The sequence below is a fragment of the Ambystoma mexicanum genome, chromosome 2q (genome assembly GCF_040938575.1).
Source record: "Ambystoma mexicanum isolate Mex_15411 chromosome 2q, UKY_AmexF1_1, whole genome shotgun sequence".
Classification (NCBI taxonomy): domain Eukaryota; kingdom Metazoa; phylum Chordata; class Amphibia; order Caudata; family Ambystomatidae; genus Ambystoma; species Ambystoma mexicanum.
The window spans coordinates 53,280,769-53,294,507 of record NC_090924.1 but is presented as its reverse complement, the minus strand read 5'-3'; the positions used below and the strand labels follow the sequence as shown (position 1 = coordinate 53,294,507).

Genomic DNA, 13,739 nt, shown 5'->3' with positions numbered 1-13,739 from the left:
TCATTCAAACTTCATGTGCTTGGGATTTGTATTGTATTCTGAGTCAAAGCCACAGGCACCCTTTCACAGTAGTCTCATCCGGGCACTCTTCAGCCATGCAGCTCTCAACTGACACACTCAAAGTAAGACCGAGCAAGAACACTCTGGAATAACAAATACCTGCAGTTTAAAGAATGGCTTATTCAGTATTTTGTATGGGATGATTTGAAGTAAGTGTCTATAAAATCTAAGGACTTGACTAAAAAAAGAAGGATGTTTGTTGCAGGATTCACCCTGCTCCCAGCTCTTAAAGTCCTGAGCTAGTGGGTGATTATACAAATTAACTCTGGATTGGCTCACTCCTAGAGCCCATTTTGTTGGGTGCTGTGATTGAATGTTTTTTGTTTGGAATTTCAATTGCCTTTTGATGTTATCATTGGGCTTTTTGTACTGGTTGGGGCATAAATTAGTTTCTATAACTGGCTCAGAGGGGTTATCGTGGAACAGAGCAGTCGGTGTCATTTTGAAATCGCTGGGTGTGGGAAAGATTTTGTTTTTGCTATCTTTCTTTCTCTCCATAGACATCTATGGAACCCCCTACATTTTTGCTGTCATTTTGTACCCGCCCTGACTTTTAGAGGCAAGTGAAAACTGTTTACCTTACTAGCCTTGCTAAGCTCATCTCTTTGGGTGTAACAATCAGTCCCTAAGCCGAGTAGTGCCAGAGAACTCTGTTCTCCAATGTGAAACTCTTTGTTTATTTTACACTGCACTCTTCACCTTACAGTGATGTGCGGTAGTGATACTCTCTGTCCCTTTAACTTTGTTTTTCTTAACTTTGTGGTTACTTGCATCATGTGTCCAAAACAAGCTGGTGGCAGCAGATCTTTTTGTAGCATGTTTCTTGTAAATGCATTGTGCACTTTTGCATTTTACCGCTTAATGCTTTATAGAGTACTATACACTCTAAAATGGCAGTACGATTTAGATTTTTGCCTGTCCCTGTCCTTTGCCCAACTTGTATTTTGGCCTTCTTCCTGACCTCTCATTGCCTGATGTGCCAGAGATGGTAAGCAGTGTCTGTTTGTGGCCAGATGTGGGGGCTGGGTCTGTGTGGTCCCAGGTGCCAGTTTGAATGGTGGAAATACTTACCATTGGTGGGCATGGGGCGACTCCAGCTTAAATCCTAGATAAAAGAAGCACTTTTTTAGCTCTCAACAGATTGTTGTTGGAGCCAAGACCCCTATGAAGAGGAGCCTCCAGCTGAAGACCCAGACGTCCTGATGAGCCCCTGCTCCTTTGCCGATCTCTAAAAGATCTTCTTCAGTGATTTAACTACTAGACCGCGGCAAACAACCAGTCTCGGCCCCTGCTTGAGTATCCTACCATTGGAAGCCTCCTCAAATGTCCCAGAACCATCCTGCAGCTAAACAGCTTCCTCGTGGGCTACCTCGATGCATTGGTCGCCGTCCCAAGTTTGGACTTAGGACTCCACACTCTCAACCTGGAAAACAAGAGCCCCCCCCCCCCGCAGTTGCAGCTCACTAGCAATAAGAGGGGCCTTGCAAGACCAGCTTCTTTGTTTCCGCTATGAGGGTCGTCTTCCCACATTTTCTTCAAGTGACCATTGCTGATCTCCGCCTGTATTGTGTTTTGGGGGTCCCTCTGAGGTAGTCTACAACGTGGTGATCCTTTCATTGTGCCAGGGTCAACTAGCTGCCCAGCCCCAGGAACTGTCTCGCCAGACCGCAGAACCGCCGATTAGCTGGACCTAAATCCTGATGCCAAAAATGACATTTGCACTTGCGATCCCTGGACCTCCATCAGAAGCAAGATGCAGAGCACGGGAGACCACCAATTTCAGAAGAGCTTCCAAAGTGGTCCCTGAATGAATCGTATTACAGGGAGGGAGCAAATACTCCTGCTCCTAACTCCCCCCCACCCCCCTGTTCACCTCCATATGGTTTAATTGCCGTGAGGTGTTCACCCTACCTCTCACTGCCCTGGCTGTGATGAGTGAAGTTCTGGTCAAGGATCCTCCCCTGGGCTTCCCCCAAGGTGGTTGGATTAGGAGAGGGGCTGCTAGGAAACGTTCTACAATTATTCTACTACTACTACTTTGAAAAGTAAAGTGTTAGTGCCCTATAGCCAGTGCATCTCAAAAGTGAATGTGTATAATAGTAGTGAATGTTTGGTATAATACATACCTGTATGTTTTTATTGCTAAGAGTATAAATTGTATTTTTATACATTCTGTCTAACGTGTGTTATTAAGAGTGCTCTGTGTGTTCTTAACTGAACCATTCACCACTCTCACACTAGCCCAAGTCTAAGCCTTGCTGCTCAGTCATACTGCCGAGTTTTGCTAGAAATTAGTATCTTTCCTTTTCCGCCAGAATAGGGTGACCTCTCTGAATGTGTGAACAGGGCTGATTCTGAAAATATCTTAATGGGGTTCAGGTTCGTGGCTCTGCAGTGGCCAGAGTTACTCATACGAACTGTGTGAAACTTCCTGTCTGTGTGAGAGCGATAAGTCTACCATAAACGCTAGATACGCAGGTAGGTTGTTCCTTTGGCATGTCCATTAACTTATATATTTTCACATTCAATCTTTCTCAAATACATACAGGTGCAGCGAGCACCACAATAAGGCCTCTCATTCGCATTGGGGTTTTCCTATTTCGCCGTGTTTGTCCTTTCCTATGGTTTGCCATTTTAGTGGTGTTCTCAGAGCCGTAGACAGGGTAGGGCCTGAACGGGCAAGGCCCACCCAAAATCTGCAAAAGCCCACTCACCAATGCTGTGTGGGCATTTACAGATGTTAATGTCACAGCTTCAGGCCCCACTTGTTCAACAATCCTTGTTAAACAATCCTGGCTACGTTTCTGGATGTTCTACTGCTTTTCTTGCTGGATGTTGGATGCAGTTCTCGGTTTATGAGGGATTGGTCTTTACATGGGTGGTACCAATATTCTGCATCTCTGAAGAGACCCTCCAGAACAGGGGTGTCCAACTCCAGGCCTTGAGTGTCGGAAACCTGACAGGTTTTCAGGATATCCCTCATTAATATTCAAGAGCAAAAATGTACATACATTTAGAATCAGTGTATGAAAATGTGTCTTGTGACTATTAATGAGTGGTATCCTGAAAATCTGACATGTATCTGGCTCTCGAGGCCTGGATTTTGACAACCCTGCTCTAGAAGACACATAGGGTGGATACTGGATCATCCAAGTCCCTTCCCACCACAGTTTCCAGAGCATGCACCCAAAATGACAGTCACCTGCACACCATTTGATCAACATTCAATAAAAATGCATTCATCCGAACAAAAGACAACATACAACGCCTCCCCCTATTTTACATTGCAACAATAAACACACTATGAACGAACTAGGCCAAGAGAAAAACCTGCCTCCTCTCCATTACACCACAACAGAAAATTCTAGGAAAAACTGAAACCATATACTAACAACTTGACATTGCCATTAATTTCAACAAACACATTCCATTCTCAAAACTAGTGCTGGTCGAAGACACACACCCATGTTCTATACAGCCTCCCCTGCACTTTAAAATAGCAACCAGTGAAAGAAATGGCAAGGGGCATGCATCTGTTTCTATGCTACCTCTCATAAATGGGCTTGTTTGCTTTAAAGATCTGCATGGTATTTAGTCTTTTTTTTAAAACGTTGATGTTGTATGGTAAAAGATAAAAAACCTATTTGTGAGTAAAAAAAGATGTGCCAGTTTATTAAAAAGTTATAACAGCCAATTTTGCCAAAAATAAGCCTACACCGAACGTGCAACTTTTTTTAACAAACAATCCCAACTTTTTTTTATCTGCTGAATACTCAAGGATATTAAGTGCAGAGCAGGATTTTAATCAACGGATTTCATTAACAGGTTCTTGCCTGGACGTATGCTTTTTATTGTTTGCGAGAAAAAGCATAGCTGCCAAATTTCAGGATTCAGCCCAGTCCTCTGTTATCTACAGGTTCGATCTCAAATATATATTTTTAAAAATCTCTTTTAATTGTGTTTTATTTCATTTTACTTATAGGCCACTATTACATTGGAATGTAGCTATGTGAGAGGTGACATGCAAGGAGGCACTCGCCGCTTGTGGGCGTTTTTTGGTCATTTACCCACCCACTGACTTGTCCATGGCCATGCTAATCCCTCTGGGCATTCCCACCCACTACGTGCCCATCCGCACCCAAAACACATCCTCTTGGGATCTATTTGAGCTAGCTCAATCAAGCAGTTACATCAAACTTTGGCCTGCCAGTGTTGTTTCTAAGCAGTCTGCTGAGATTGCAGCTGTAAACGCACTACTGGTGCAATAAAAATGTCTTAACCTATTATGTCCTCAACCACTTGATTTATAAATGTTCCTTGCACTGAAGACCTGTTAAAATCCAGTACTGATAAAGGCAATAGTTTTTACTTTTGTATAGGTATTAGTTGGACACCATCATATGTCCAGGTAATCGTACCATTTTCCACCTGTTGCCATTTTATGGTCAGGTAGAAGCATTATGGCAGTGCCTGGAAAATGCCCATCTCATGCCCAGATAAAATCCCTAACGGTTGGCTTGCCAATTCTTGCTTTTTTAAATATGTTTCACAACACTTAGATATAATATGTCACAATTTGGATAAAGTACCAATTAATTAAATTTGCTGAAATTTAAAAGGAAAATAACCCCCACCCTCCCCTGTAGTACCTAACCAAGAAGGCTTTGTTATACTGCATCTTCTGTTCCTCCTTTAAAGTAATCTCATTGCTCAGACATTGACTAGTGAGAATGGCCTGTATTATGGTCTTCCTTCGTGCTGCACTCCTAAACCCCCTTGCTATTGCACATCTTCTAGTCTCTTACTGTTATTATGCTACTCAAGTGTAAATCCTGATCTTTTCCTTGTTGGAAACTTACCAATGCCACACTACAAGAAATTATTATGGATAGAGACATAAGGGGTCTATGTAGCCTGATGTGACATGGCCAGTATCCTGGTCTTGTCAAGCAGGGATAGGAACCCCTCACAAGGAGAAATCCAGAGCCAGTCCTACCCCAGAGGGCGGTGGCAGATGAGAGGGCACCAATTTGTGCCCCGTTTCCCTTGTGCCAGCATGTACTTTTGAAGGTCCCCTTTGCCTCATATTGTGACTTGAGAACCAAAGGCTAGCCAGGTGCATTTCATCTTCCCTAGAGCTATTTGGCCAGAGGGAGACAACAGGAGCACAGCGAGAAAGAACAACAATCCAGGGCGGCACACTGTCCGGATGGGGGCACAGACCTGATCGAGTGAGAGCAGGTCTCTGGGATCCTATGCCGTGACTAGACCCAGCCACAGAGACAGACAACAAAGACCCAGCGAGAGGCGTTGGGGAAGGAACTGCTGCACTTATGTGTCTGTGAGGCAGAACGTGCAATGCTCCGCAGCATCAGCCACAAACACCCGTAGACTGCTGCAAACTCCCTTCACCACCAATGACTAAAAGAAGGGGCACAGACCGTGACACGTGCTGGACTTACCTTAGGTGATCTGAAACACAGGCCCCCTAACACAACCTTGCCACAGTATCTCTCAGACCTCCACCACTATTCCGCGGTAGAAGTGGGTGGGGTTTAGCCTACTATTTCATATTTTTTCTGCTTGTACCACCACATGGTTGGATCAGCCAGGGTGAGTAGTCCAGTGGAAAGAGAAGGGGGCGTGCAGTATAAAATGGACAACAGGAAACAAGTTGTGGGTTGTTCAGGTGAGGTCAGAGGAGGAGGTGGTAGACCAAGAGAACAGCAGGAGGAAGGTGAAATAGAGTGTGGAGGATAATTCTAGAGTGGGTGAGGTATTGGTTAGTGAGTGTGCATGAGAGGGTAATGAGTGCGGCTAGGTGAGGACAGTGTAGGGAGTGCAAGTGAAGTGCTTGTGTGAGTGAAAGGAGGGTGTATGTTTAGGAGGTAGGGTGGAGTGGAGTCAAAGCGTGGAGGAGGGAGTTCTGTGGAGGAGAAAGGCGTAGTACTGGGGTGGAGCAGTAGTGTAGAGGAGGGAGGATCACTACAGTGGAAAAGGAAGGAGGAGGGTGGAGTTTTAACATCAAAGGGTGGAGGCGAGGCTTAGAAGGAATAAAATACATCAGAGCGACAGAGTATGACAGAGAAGGGAGTAGTAGCAGGTTGAGTTGGAGGAGGAGAGTAGTGAGAGGTAAGTAGAGGGAAAGGGGAACATGAGCATGGTAGAAAGAAGACTGAAAGAAAGAAGACTGAATCAAGCAGAGTATTTGCAAGGCACAATCCCCTACCCCAATACCCCCAATAGAACACTAACAACTGGATTGAGTAGTGACAGTCTTCGGAATTACCTGAGGGACTTTAGACAGAAAAGGCATCCTGCCTTTAGGTCCTCCTATCCAGCATAAGGTAGAACTTAGGCAGTAGAGGTCAATATTCAATATCTATTAACCTTGGGTCATGGACATCTAGGTTAGGGAGGATGTGGTTTGCTAGATGAGATGGTCAGCCATTGGGCCCATTGTAAAGCAAATAAAAACCCTTGAACCATCTCAAAGTGTTGGTGTATTCTGTGAGCCATCTGTGACACTGAATTCTCATTAATGACCTAAGGATGCCACAATACAGGAGCCTGCTCTCTGGCACATTCATGTGTATTTTGTCCAGATCATTTCAGAACATGATGATGTTCAATGACTATTTTTGAGCACAAAAATGAAACTATGATTTGCACATTATCTAGTAAATTTAATGTACCCTGTGCCACAAAGATTTACGTTGCCAATGGATTAAATGATATCATCTCTGGCCCAATGATGGGCATATTTCCTGGCACAATTATAGGCATATTCCTTGAAACCATGATTTGCTTAAAAAGTGGCATACAAGAGTCATATTCTGTAGCATAATTAATCATATTCTTAGGATGCAATGAGTTGGCGCATTCTGCAACAGACTACCACGACAAACCTAATTTTCAAATCACTCTTTCCTAACAAGAAAAAAAGAACACTAATGAAGAGATGAACATTTGGTCAGCATGGGAAATGTTGCCCATGCCAACCTATTATGGCCAACATCTGGCAGGTTTTTAAGTGTTTGGAAGTTGCGTGTGTCACAGATATATATACACAAAAAGCTACTCACAGAATGCTCATCGTGGTCCAGGGACTGAGCCAGAACAGGACTGAAGGAGACTGGTGACAGGGCGCCGGGCTTCTTCCTCACGGCACGAATCTGCAGGAGTGCCCGGAAAGCTGAAACGAGAAATACAGTGATAACCTATGCATATAAGTAAGAAACAGATAGAATCCTGCTTCATACAGTGTTTAGAATTACGCATAGTGTTACTTTTTGGAAAGTGGCCCATAGCATGGGGTATCCTTAATATGGTTGCGCCCACACGAATTTAGGGGGAATGGGCAAGGGTCTTGTAACCATTACTGATTCCCCGCAGCAAAGACATCCACAATGTGCAACATTTTTCTAGTATTAGACTAGAAAACCTTAGCCCTCAATTTTCAGCTACTTTTTGTTTGAAACAGGGTCAAGAAACACCATCCTATTCAAAGATGTTGATTCTAGCATGTCTATCCTTTACGCACATACCTTCTTTCTATGAAAGACAGATCCCAAGCTCCTTATTGCGCATTTCAATAGTAGATATATGTTGAGTCAATGTCATAGTTCATGGTTACCTATTTGACCATCCAAGTGTTTTGGTCTTTAGTTCTATGGTCTCTAGGCAGCCTAGTCAATGGTGAAGGATTATGAGAGTTGTCATCCAAAAGACCTGGCGAGCTGTATAATGAGGAACCATGTCAAACTGTGAAGCAGCAAGAGTCCCCTGATGTTTTTCCTTGCCCCGACTAGTTTATCCAATGCTTTTTCCCTCTAGTAACGTGTCTGTTGTGTTCCTTGAAAGTCCCTATGATTCCTAGGATAGGGTGCCCGAAGGTGCAGCCTAGTCTGTTTCCTCTAGCAGGTCTCACTTCTCTATTGCATGTGTGTATTCACTGGCTAGTGGCAGATGTGTGTACTTTTTTTTTTTTTTTTTTTTTTAGAAGGCTGCATGATATTGAAACCATTTTGTGATCACGGATACATCCTGCATTAAATTGCTAGCACAATTTGTAATTCCATAGATAGTCGTGGTCAAAGTGTACAAAAAGAAGTAGTGGAACTATGTTCCCTGCTGCCCCTCCTGCTCCCCACAAACCCAATAACCATGTCCCCTCGCACTGGCAATACAAACACCATAACCAGGTCCGACCTTCCCTCCATTCCATCACCACCACTGTGTAAATGCTCAAAGAAACACAGTGAAAGAAAATGCTAAATGCATTTTAAATGATCCCCATTACCTTTATTCATCGTCCCTCACAGCATGCAGCACTACGCACCCTCTTCTTCCTAATCACTCACCATTTCCACCTCTTCAGGGCATGATAAAGATTAAAGCTACCCATTAACTGCAAGTACAGCCGTACCTGCAGTATTTTCATATTACGTTGCTTAAATGAACAAGTGTGATTACTGTGGGAGAAGGGCTATCCTTGGGCTTGGAAATGGGCTTCATCCCAAGCAGACCAATGAAAAGAACAGAGAAACACAGCAGTTTAATGATAGATCACTGTGATGCGAGGTTGGAGCTGATCCGGCAGGTCCCAGGTTTGCATCCCAAGTAAGGCAAAGGCAAACAACAAATGAGTCTGCTGTTTAATGTTGTACCTCTGGCAGCCTGATCCCCGATGTGGTTTCAACATCTACGATTCTATTTTAAAACACAAACATTCCGGAACGGTTTCTTTTTAAAATAAAAGTATATGAACAGTCAAACTTAATTAAACCACTCACCTTCGACCACTGTCATGGCCTTCCTAAGACTCCAGGTTTGGAGCTCAGGGCAGCTATTGCTAGATATATGACTCAGTGTCTCAGATTCACTTTGAATATACATCCTGTGTGTAGCAGCCACCCCTGACTGGGTGGCGACCATACATTTGAATAGAGCAGTGTGCATGATTGCTACCTGGATGTGCACCCAACAACCAAGATGTGTACAAGAATAGGGGGATATGTACCATACCTTTGTCAATTGCTGTGACTTTTACAGAAGTATCTGGAAGAAGGCCTCCCCCTAAGGAACTTGTCCAACTCCTGGAGTCGTCCTCCCTCGTCAAGCGGTTGTTGCCTACAAACCCTGCACATCTTCAGCTCAACCTCGACTTGAAGGCTCTTTCTCCACAAGCAGAAGCTTGCCAGCTATCAATGACCATAGAATAATGGGATGGCCACTGAAATCATTGGGTGCAGTTATGAAGAACCGTGACCAGTGCTCACTGCCTCGAATTTGAGAATTTTTTTGTTGTTGACCTAACCGCAGGGTTTGATTTGTTTATCCAGTAACACTGGAACTTTGCCAGGCTCTACACGCCCAACCTAATGACACTACACGCCAAACCCCAACCCACCCATCCAGATATACAGAGGGGAGCCCAGCCAAGGGGCAGAGCTACCATAACAACCACAGAGAAGATTGCTAAGTGGAGGAACATTCCAGCCCAAAGTCACATCAGAATGGAAATCAATCTTTAGAAGCAGAGACACAACCAATACCTACAACACCTGCCTGAAGAGAGACACTAGATTTCTCTTAACCGAGACAGGCTGAAGGTAAGGACAGGGTGCGGTAGGCATGGGAAGTAACATCCACCGGAGGGACAAGGCAATCCCAAGTCCAACAACCAAATCCGGGCTGTAAGCCATCCCAAGGAGCTGCACCAGATAGCCCACTTTATCACCAGGGAGGGTGGACAGTGAAATATAGCTCTGTAAAAGCACATAGCCTCTGCTACAATAGAATCTGGAGAGCGGAAAGTGCAGACACAAACTAATTTGGAGATGGCCGAAGAGAGCAACAGACTGCATCAGGGCCCAGTAGAATGGAGTAGAGGCACAAGAAACTGGGCAACACGGGACCCTTTGAGCTGGCAAAGAGGCCCAGGAGGCCAGACCAAGGAATACAGAGAGCTGGAACAGGAGGCAAGGATGGGTAGAGTGGAGGGCAACACTAGTGTAGCAGAGGAGGGGCTGCTCAGAGGCGTGCAGCAGGAGCCCAGAGGCAGTTAAGAGCTTAAAGAAAATTATGGTGTCTAGGAAGGGTAGTATTAACCAAGGAACAAGTTACTTACCTGTAACTGTTCTCCAGCATGGGTCCGGCATGGATTCACATGCTCATGAATATTCCCCGTCGTCAGGCTGGGAATCCTCGGTAAAGAGAAAATCAATATCAGTTTCGTTTCTGATTTGTCTTTCTTAGTAGTAACCAATCACTGATCTCTGGGTCATACTGCCCCCAGCCAATGACTGCCCTCTCCCTAAGCCCCGCCTCTGGCAGCCATCCTCAGATTTGGTAGCACGCCAAGTGGCAGTATGACCAAGTGAAGATCCGCACAGGGGTAGGCGGGAGGGTTCGCATGTGAATCCATGCCAGACCCATGCTGGAGAACAACAGTTACAGGTAAGTAACTTGTTCCTTCTCCAGCATGGGGTCTGGCATGGATTCACATGCTCATGAATAAAAGAATACATAGCAGTATACACATGCACAACCACGGCAGGTGGCAACAGGCTCAACATTAAGCATCTCTTACCTCCTCACCAGGCTCACCTTAAGCGAACAGGTTGCGCAGCACTGCTTGGCCGTCCCTGGACTCCTCCCTGGAGTCCCGATCAACGCAGTAGAATCTTGTGAAGGTGTGCGTCGACCTCCACGTAGCAGCCCTGCAGATGTCCAGCAGGGGCACACCAGACAGGAACGCCGTGGTAGCAGCGATCGCTCTGGTCGAATGGGCTCTCGGAAGGCCGGGCAGCGGTCGGTTTGCCAACCGGTGACAATGCATGATGCAGCCGGAGAGCCATCTGGAAATGGAAGTCTTCGAGAGAGCCTTCCCTTGATTCACAGACCCAAAGTTCACGAACAGTTGTGACGTCTTCCGAAAACTCTTTGTGCGGTCCACGTAGAACTTCAGCGCTCTAGCTACATCCAGCGAGTGCAAAGTCCTCTCGGCCGGCGTCGAAGGCGACAGGAAGAAAACTGGTAACACCAAGGGCTCGTTGAGGTGGAAGTCCGACGGCACCTTGGGCATGAAGGAGGGGTGCGTCCTCAGCACTACCCTTGTGTCATGAAAAGTCAAGTATGGAGGCTTGCAAGATAGAGCCTGAATCTCTCCCACTCGTCATGCAGAGGTGATGGCCACGAGGAACGCTGTCTTCCATGACAGGAACTTCAAAGGCGTTGAATGCATAGGCTCGAATGGGGCTCCCATGAGCCTGGTCAGCACCACATTAAGTTCCCACGCCGGGGAAGGGGCCTTCACCGGCGGGAATGATCGGAATAGTCCCTTCATGAATTCCTTTACCAAGCGATGAGACCACAAGGATGCCCGTCCCGTAGTCCTGGTGTATCGGGAGATGGCAGCCAGATGTATTTTTATGGAGGCGTGAACCAGTCCAGCTTTGGCCAGCAACAGTAGGTACGGCAGCACTTGAGGGGCCATAATCCGCAGAGGGTTAATCTTCTGTGCACGGCACCAGACAGAGAACTTCTTCCACTTATGACCGTAACACTTGAGAGTCGAGGACGCCCTGGCCTTTGCAAGAACCTCTCTGCAATCAGCCGTGATTTCGTACCCTCCAAATTCTAGTGTTGCAGGAGCCAGGCCTGCAAGTTCAGCGACTGTGGGTCATGATGGAGAATGGCGCCTCCTTCTCTGGAGAGAAGATCCGCGTCCGCCGGCAGCTTGACTGGTGGGGACTTTGACAAGTCCAGAAGGTCCGGGAACCAGATCTGCCTCGGCCACTCCGGTGCGACGAGGATCATCCTGCACCTGGACCTCTTGAGCTGGTTGATGAGGCAGAGCGGCAACGGAGGGAACGCGTATAGAAACAGGCCGTCCCAAGGGAACGAGAAAGCATCGCCCATGCTCCTCGGCTGAGGGAACCTGCTGGCGAACCTCTGGCACTTGGAGTTCGTCGCCGTCGCGAACAGGTCGATCTTGGGTTTGCCCCATCGCTGGAAGAGTCGATCCACTTGGTCCTGACGCAGTTCCAACTCGTGGCACGAGCGCAGCTCCCTGCTGAGCGAGTCCGCAATGGTGTTTTTTTATTCTTGCCAGGTGGATGGGAACCAGAAACATCCCCTGGGCGATCGCCCAGTGGCAAAGATCCTGGTCCTCCTTGGATAGGGCTGGGGATCTGGTGCCTCCTTGCTTCCGTATATAGAACATCGTGGTGGTGTTATCGGTGAAGATCCTCACCACTTTGCCCTTGAGGGACGGAAGGAACGACTTGAGAACCCAGAATGTTGATGTGGAGAGACCTCTCCTCGGGGAGCCAAAGGCCTCTTGCGTGGAGGTCTCCGGTGTGGGCCCCCCAACCCTCCAGAGAGGCGTCCGTTGTCACTGTCTCCTGAAACGCCGGGATTTGAAATTCTGTGCCTGTTGTGAGGTGAGCATGGATGCCCCACCATAAGATCGCCCGACGGAACTCCTCGTGGAGAGGGATCCTGTCCTCGAAACAGCCCCTCGCTTGGAGCTAGCGGGCGTCGAGAAACTCCTGTAGCGGACGCATCCGAAGTCTGCAAAGGGGCACAAGGTAGATGCATGAGGACATCATCCCGAGGAGGGACTGGATGGACCTCACCCTGGCCACGTCCGTGGCTAGCAGGCGCCGCACCTTGCCCAGTATGGTATTGGTCCTCTCCTCAGAAGGGGAGGCCAATTGCCCACCGTATAGAGCTTCGCTCCCAGAAACAGTGCCATCTGCGAAGGAACCAGATGGGATTTGGGGTAGTTGATGGCGAACCCCCGCTCCGTGAGCAACCGGACGGTCCTCGCCATGTGTTCGAAGGCGAGTTCCCTTGTCCTTGCCCGGATTAGCCAGTCGTCCAGGTAGGGGTAAACGTAGATCCCCTGCAGACGCAGCAGCGCCAACCACTGGTGCCAGGCACTTGGTGAAAACCCTGGGTGCCGACTTTAATCCGAACGGTAGGGCTCTGAATTGGTAGTGGCGTCCCTGAACCACGAACCTGAGGAACTTCCTGTGCCTTCTTAGAATAGGGATGTGGAAGTAAGCATCCTCCGGGTACGTGCTGGAGGGTGACCATCCTGAATTTCTGCGCCTTGATGTACTTGTTTAAGCGCCTTGATGTACTTGTTTAAGCGACGCAGGTCCAGGATGGGGCGCCAACCGCCTGTCTTCTTCTTGACGAGGAAGTACCTTGAGTACACTCCGGAGCCCCGGAGCCCTCTGGGGACGAGCTTGATGGCACCTTTCTTGGCATCGCCTTTACCTCCAACAGTAGTTGAGGGAAGTGATTCTCCTTCCTGGCCACAGGAGGAATGCAAGGGCACTTCTTTGAGAATTCTAGCGAGTGCCCGTTGGCCAGGGTGTCCAACACCCAATGGTCAGTAGAGATGGACTCCCACACGCTGACGAACTTCGTCAGCCGGCCTCCCACCGGGGTGCTTCGGTGGGGGCCCGACAACACGGCCGGGTCAGTCTTGCTTGGAGGCGGCCTTGCCGCCTTGGCCTCCTTGGCGATGACGGCGGGATCCCCCTTGCTTGCCGCGACCTCTGTAGGCCTCCTGGGACGAGGAGCGGGCCGCCTGGCAGTAAGTGGAGGAGCCACCGCTGGATCCTTTGGAGGCACCCTGTCTGCCTCCGGAGCTCCGAAAG

The 13,739-nt window shown here is 47.6% G+C and overlaps 1 protein-coding gene across 2 annotated transcripts in view; it reads right to left on the bottom strand.

Annotated features, from left to right (window-relative positions):
• The window catches only part of MGRN1 (mahogunin ring finger 1), a 1,054,550-nt gene that overhangs the window by 299,034 nt on the left and 741,777 nt on the right, over positions 1–13,739 (bottom strand). For both annotated transcript variants that reach the window (XM_069646807.1, XM_069646806.1), the window contains exon 12: positions 7,146–7,255. In XM_069646807.1, coding sequence (XP_069502908.1) covers positions 7,146–7,255 — 110 coding nt within the window. The remainder of the gene's footprint in view (positions 1–7,145; positions 7,256–13,739) is intronic.